Source organism: Gavialis gangeticus, unplaced genomic scaffold, assembly GCF_001723915.1.
Source record: "Gavialis gangeticus isolate Ggan-Ray unplaced genomic scaffold, GavGan_comp1, whole genome shotgun sequence".
Classification (NCBI taxonomy): domain Eukaryota; kingdom Metazoa; phylum Chordata; order Crocodylia; family Gavialidae; genus Gavialis; species Gavialis gangeticus.
The window spans coordinates 28,222,089-28,229,638 of NW_017728994.1; the positions used below are offsets into that span (position 1 = coordinate 28,222,089).

A 7,550-nucleotide genomic window follows, 5' to 3' on the forward strand; every position below is an offset into this window, starting at 1 on the left:
GCAGCTGGAGTACTGCATCCAGTTTTGGGCTCCACAATTCAAAAAGGATGTGGAGAAGCTTGAGAGAGTCCAGAGAAGAGCCACGTGCATGATCAGAGGTCATGAAAACAGACCTTACGCCGACAGGCTGAGAGCCATGGGGCTCTTTAGCCTGGAAAAGCACAGGCTCAGGGGTGATCTGATGGCCACCTATAAATTTATCGGGGTGACCACCAGTATCTGAGGGAACGTTTGTTCACCATAGCACCTCAAGGGATGACGAAGTCGAGTGGTCATAAACTACTACAAGACCATTTCAGGATGGACATAAGGAAGAACTTCTTTACTGTCTGAGCCCCCAAGGTCTGGAACAGCCTGCCATCATGGGTGGTTCAAGCACCTACATTGAATACCTTCAACAGCAAATTGGATGCTTAGCTTGCTGGGATCCTATGACCCCAGCTGACTTCCTACCCTTTGGGCGGGGGGCTGGACTCTATGATCTTCCGAGGTCCCTTCCAGCCCTAATGTCTATGAAATCTATGAAAAGCCATCTACAGCTCAACCTCCCATGGCCCTACTTTCCTGCAATTGCAGGATGGTTTGACACTCCTCAAAGACAATTAATCTATCCAAGCTAGATGGAAAGAGCACTTTGAAGCACTCCTGAACTGTGAGTCAACTGGCAGATACCACCATCAAGTCCATCTCCCAACAGCATAAAACAGAATCCTACCTTCCTACCATAGAAGAAGTCTGGTATACCATCAAGAAAAACAAGAACAAGAAGGCTATTGGACTGGATGGCATACCCGCTGAAATCTATAAAGTCCCTCACTGGCAGCAAGGAACTAGTACTGAGACACCACAAATGTGGGTGTCCAGAAAAGTACATCAAGGTCCTGAGGTTTCTCCATGACTAGATGACCGTGACCATTCTATGTAGCATATCAGAGACAGATCCATTTGTCTTCTGAACTGAAATCAAGCAAGGACATTTCATGGCCCCAACTCTGTTCTCCATTTTTTTACAATCATCCTGGCTCTCATTAAAGACTGCCTTCCTTTCAGAATTGACATTGAATACTGAATGGATGGAGGGCTCTTCTGAGATGTTTTCGCTCAAAGACCAAAGTACTTATAAACAACCACTCTTGACTTTCAATACACTAATGACTGCACCATCCTTGTACACACTGAGGAAAACCACCAGTCTGTACTGGATCTCTTGGCAGAAGCCTACTAAACTTTGGGCTTCTCTCTCAACATCAAGAAGACTAAAGCGCTCTATGAGCCTGCCCTGGGTCATGAATGTGATCCTCCTCCACAAATTACCACTCAGGGAAAGACCTTGGAGGTAAGTTGAGCACTTCCCCTACCTCGATAACCATCTCTTTCAGAGAGTGAGCACTGATAAGGAGATCTAGCATAGGATCCAGTGCACAAGTGCCTCCTTTGGGAAATTGTTTTGGTATGTCTTTATTCATTGCAATCACCAGAAAGACACCTAGAACCAGGTCTACAATGCAGTCATCATCCCCACCCTCCTCTATGGATGTGAAACCTATCATTGTCATCTCAAGAGCGTGAAGAGGTTTCACCAATGATACCTCTAGAAAATCCTCCATATCAAATAGGAAGATCACTAAACAAATGCCAGCATCCGTGCTGAAGCCAATGTTACCAACATCGATTCAGTGATCCTGAAATGCCAACTTCACTGGACCAGATATTGTGTGCACATGCCTGACTCGACTCCCAAAATAAGTCCTCTACTCCCAGATTAGTAACGGTGTTAGATCTTGCAGTGGCCAGAGTCAATGCTACAACAACACACTGAAGCCATACCTAAAGATAATGACTCCAGTGGTGCCTCAACCTCAACCAAACTGCAGCCAGTTTTGAGGTAAAGTGTCTTGTTCTTGAAGCAGAGAAGAAAGAGCAGAGGAAGGAAAAGGAGATGAACTCCAGCCTACAGCCTTCTCTCCCCTGCAGAAAGAACTGCAACTTCTGCAGATGGATCTGTGGCTCAAAGATTGGACTCTGAAGTCACCTCAAGACCCATCAGTGAGCTGTGGTAGAAATCATCCTTGAATTGAGGGATTGCCATTTCTGCCGCTGGTGATAACAAGTGTTGTTTAGCAGCACAAAAGGTGCAACGTAGGTGCTGAACTCTGTGAATGGCAGGAGAATACCTGAAGCCAATCAGCATGGAAACATGGAGGGACCAATGACTCCAGATGCAGAGCACCTCTTCTTTCCTAACAGAATAACAAAGGTTTTGCACACATGAATGATGGCGAACAATGAAGATGAGCAACAACAACCATGGTACCTCAGGGACCTGCCTAGGGGTTTATAATCAACCTGCCAGAGTTGATAGACTGAACAATCAACTATGGAACTAGACAATCTCATCCTAGCCTGTAGAATGCATCTATAAGATATGAATAGGACCTTATAGACACATCAGGAGGATGGAGGATACCACACTGTATAAGAATGCCAACCCATCCTCTCTCTGATGTTGATATTTCAAACAACAATAAACAAGCAAATCTTAACACATCCAACTGATGGTGCAATTCATATTGTAAATGATAGGGAAAAAACCCTCCTGACTTCTGCAGTGACAGGCTGCTGTCCTGAAGCATGACGTTTGAGTAAGACATTCACAAATGCCACTTACAGCTTTAGCGATATTCTGGTTCCAATCTTGTCCAAAGGAAACCACTGGGAGATTTGCCTGAACTTCAGTGATCTCATTTTATGTAATCAGGTGGAAAAGAAAAGACTCATTCATTCAACCCTTAATCTTGTATTTCTGTTATCATATGTCTCTTTTAACTTCACTTTTCTAGGCTAACTTTCTATAGGCTGAGTTTGAAGAAACTAAGATTACTCTGCTTCATTACTGCCATGCATCCCTTTCAAGGTTTGAAATTAATTTTGTTAAAATATTTAAGGGAAAATTGCCCAATTTTTGTAAAACTTATACTCTTTAGGAGGCCTCCTGTTTTACAACCTCCTACGCCGAGAGGTTATTTTTGTTTAAAGAGCACATGCAAATGTCTCTCACCTCAAATGCTTGGAACGCGATCCCTACATGAAACCCTTCAGAAACTGTAATCTTCCATATGCACTCTTTGGAAGGTCTGTAGTCATCTGGATAATTGGGAGACTGAATCTGGCCAGCATCTTTCTGTATTTCTCCACCACAAATAGCTTCATAAAAAAAACAGTGCAGATACGTGGTTATACATTTTCTCCCACTCAATCTGATTTTCCAAGGTTTCTCCAAAGCACATCTTCTCTTTCAAATTCATACTGACACAATTTATCTCATGAGCCAAACTTATTATGACAGGTGGTAAAAATCTAACCGAGTTCCTCCTCCTCTCTCAATGACTCTCATATTGCTGCATCAGTCTCTCAGAGGTAAGGCTTATTTTAATATCCAGACCTTGTACACCACTGGACACTCAAATTAACAGTCATTATGATGATATAGCAAATAAATATTAATTACCAACATCAACTGTGCTGTAAATGAAAACCTGCCACTAGATGGCACTATTAGCAAACATTATGCAAGACCTTAGTCGTTAGTAGGGGTTCCTATACCTCCCTGGGGCGGGGAAGATGTGCCTAAAGAAGCCTATTTAATGCAGATTTATTGAATATATTCTCATACAGATTGCATCTGAAGGTGCCCTATAAACTAAGAATCCTGGTACAAGAGTAATTTCTTTATGCAGGCAAGAAGGTGAACAGGACAGCAGCTTCCCAAAGAGTACATAGAGTTGGGACTTGGAAAGGTAAAGAGAAATGAAGCTTGGGGTCATGCTGGAGACAGGGAGAAACTTTTCATATTGGTAAAAGAATCCAGTCAAGAAAAAAAAGTTGAAGTTGAGTGCAGGACTAGGCAATCATCAATTTAACTATCAGTACAAGGGCATATATAAAGTACTTCTTTTTCAGATTGCCTTTAAAATTTAACTTTATTTTGGTCTGCTTTTTTTTTTTAAATCAGCCAAGAATACAAAAATACCATTTCAAATCCCAGTGTAACCTCCACATAGGGTCTCCAGCTGGGCTGGTACAGCACTAAATTTTGGTCAGTTATCATTATTAATAGTTACTAAATTTTCAGTGAATTTGCTTCCAATTCCCACCCCCACCAAATTTGCCAATAGAATTTGTTCAGTTACTAAAGGCCCCCACACAATGCCAACCATATTTTCAGTATTTTTCTACAAAAAGTTTGAAAAACCATTTCACTTGAAGATAAAAATTTGATAACGCATTTAAATTCAGGGTCAAAATTTTCAATTTTGAAAAAACCCCCTCAGATTCCAGCAAAATAACATCTTTGCTTAAATAAATAAATAAATACAGTCAATTAGCAAAACTGCAGACCCAAAGGACATAACTTTCAACTTCTCTGTTATCCTAGACGACTGTGCTATGACATATTCTGTTTCCCAGCAGTCCCCGAGAGGCCAGCAGGAGAATATTAGCCTCTTAGAGTCACTGAACCAAAATAAAGTGAACTTGAAAGGAAATAGATGGCTCTAAATTTTACATATAACCCTTAATGTGAGTTTCCCTTTAAATCATTATGTTTGAGGAACCTATAGGGTCTTCATCTTGAAAGGGCCTCATGGACCATAGGCCTGTTTAGGAATCTGGTTGGTTGATCTCAACCATACACACTGAAGGGGTTTGCAAATTCTGCAATCCCTGCACAACCTCGGAAATATGAGTGGGTGTAGAGCTGCCTTCTGCAGTTAGATAGGTTTTAAACTAGTGCATAAAATAAATTGTAAACCACTTGTTAGATTCCACTGCAGGACCAGGTCTGTAGACCGTGCAGAATGACACAGTCCTGCTAGCACTTAGCTAAAGATCTTACCTTCATAAACCACAAAAAAGCCCTTTCCGAGGATGTTGCTGCTGCTCCGGAACTCAATCCACAGCCTGCTATCCGTGGAAATTATTGGCTCAGGGACTTTATCACCACAAAATCTACCTAGAAGGCAGGAAACAGATGATCAAGATCTCTCCATGGACAGGTGAGAGTGCTATGGGCAATGGGAAAAATGGCATAAAATCACCTGCAGTTCCAGAGAGTCAGGGTAAAGGTAAATTTACAGCACACTTTCACTCAGATGACAACTTGGATCTTAAAAAAGGGAGTCAACTTTATTTGTATTCTCCCCAAAGAGTTTAAATTCCACCTAGGAACAAAGCCTATCATTCACAAATGTTGGCCTGGTAAAATTAACATATCCAAGAGCTTTACAAAATCTCAGGATGAAGCAGTTGGGTCATTAATTATGGCAGGTGATGAAATGGTAGGGAGTAAAACAGCATGAATAGAGGACTTAGATAAATAGGAGATGATGCTGGAAGCAATTCATTATGATTATTTATTTGTGTTACACAGCGTCTAAGAGCCTCAGTCCTGGACCAAGATCCCCAATGTGCACGGTGCTATATAAAACCAGAGCAAAAAATTAACTGTACAACAGCAACCTCCACCCCAGGTCATGGCACTATTTTGCCAGGTGTAAAAGTCTATGGCAAGAAGGAGTCCTGTCCCACTACGCTGGGAATCTAACTAAACAAGACAAAAAGGGTGGGTGAAAAGAATCTCAATCAATGAGAACCAAATATGCAGAGCTCCCAGATGGCTTTGAAAATCTCAGTCTGGCTGCCAAAAAAAGAAAAGAACCATCCCTTTCCTTCTATAATTCTGGTATTGAGGGGAAATCCTTTCTTCATGCCAGATATGGCAATCACTTCCATGCAAGATGGAATAATCTTAGTTACACACTTCTTCTTACTGAGGTCCCTGGAGTACTATGGTCCTTTGGTTTTCATTACCTAGAATACGTTCACTGTATGGTTAAGATAGCTGGATATTTCTGATAAGTGTCAACAGAAGTACTGGTAAGGTAACGCTACTGAACTGTACAGTTGTGAACTGCTATTTTCCACAGCAATCTTAATAATAAATTATGATAAAAATTGCTTATGTTTCTATAGCCTGTTTCAGGAAGAAGACTCCTCAAAGCACAGGTCAAACAGTAACTGTGTTTCAAGGGTACCTATTGCCACGTGGTTCTTTCCTTCACCTGACAATGGCAACGTAATACACTGAATACAGCGGGGTCTGGGTTTGTTCCTCTTCTGCAGCAGTAACTGAATACCAGTTTATCCAATTGAATCTGTAGTGGGGAACGTAATTATCCAGACTGGAGTTTGGGCAGGGAATAAGGGTTGCAACTCGAGGCCTTGTAGAAAACAATCCAGGGGCTTGCTGGTGACCTCAAAAGGTCAGAGCTTGGTTCTGCATCTCAGGTGAAAGGTGGCACATTAGTATCTCCTAACTACTGCATTACTGGTTCTCATTTCAAGCCTTTTGTTTACACCAGGGAAAAAGATGGATGTTTTTAACACATTTGCTAATGCAGGCTAAATGAAATCTCAGGATAGAGAAGGCAGTTGTAGTCTTAATGCATGTTAGTCATTCAGTGTGAATACTAGAGCTCTCCTAGGTGTGTTACAAACACCATTTCCTAGCCAGGACAAAGATACCAAGGGAATAGCACCATCAATTGAACCACAGCTCAACCTGCTATAACATGGTCTTTTCTGTGGGTGTTTCCGAGCCAAATACTAACACAAACCTTGCTCTGCTTAGCTGCTGAAATCCAACAAGCATATGTCCCAGAAGTGAATGGCTTTAAACACATGTATATTCCAAATAGGTCAGGGGTCATTACAGTAGGACAGAAATAAATAGCAATACAGCTGCTTTTCTTTTTCTTCCTCATAGGAACAAATACTAACAAACAGTGTTGACACTTGCAAGGTTCCTCTCTCTAGGGTCACTGAGCAACTGCCTCTTGGATTTAGTCATTGAGTTCAACAAGGATGTCAAGAAGAGGAAATGCAGATGAGGAAGCTAGAATAAGTGAACTCCTTGGAGTTCGATAAAGGGCCCATTCATAAAAAAGTTATGCACCATTTAAGGCTGGGTTTTCACACACTTCCCTGGGAAAATATGCAGGGCACTTTTTTTTTTTTCCAGGCGAAATACATGCTTTCACAATTCATGCTAATCCTCTTCCCCACCCCCCTGCCAGCCCACAACCGGCCTGCCTCTTCCTAACTAATTTCATGGGACCGACCCCTTGCAGGGGCCATGGCAGTTCACACAACAGAAAGGTTTACAAATCCAACTATGTTTAAGGAGATTTTTCATTTTTAAGCACTTAAACGTTTGACAGAAAAACCAAAGTGCTCTAAGTCATGGCTGCTGGAAGGATGTGTGCACTTGCCCACAGTCACCCTTGCAGCAGAGAGCAAGTGCCAAGGACACTCTCCTCTGGGGAGGGGAGCACTACTGCTCCAATTAGAGGGAGACCCCCCCACAAGCCTTCCTCTGCTGTTGAATCTCTCAGTGCCAGACATCTAACCTAGAGAAGAGCACTTTCCCACCAATAAAATCCTTTACTAAAGGGCCTAATCCTCTTCTGCAAAGCACAGGTGCAGCGTCACAT

General features: G+C 42.0%; 1 protein-coding gene across 1 annotated transcript in view; it reads right to left on the bottom strand.

The window, feature by feature from the left end:
- TLL2 (tolloid like 2) overlaps positions 1-7,550 on the bottom strand; it is a 194,797-nt gene that overhangs the window by 33,695 nt on the left and 153,552 nt on the right. Inside the window, exons 12-13 of the mRNA XM_019502102.1 lie at positions 4,895-5,011; positions 3,059-3,204 (exon numbers count right to left, since the gene is read on the bottom strand). Of these exons, the coding sequence (XP_019357647.1) occupies positions 3,059-3,204; positions 4,895-5,011 (263 nt within the window). The remainder of the gene's footprint in view (positions 1-3,058; positions 3,205-4,894; positions 5,012-7,550) is intronic.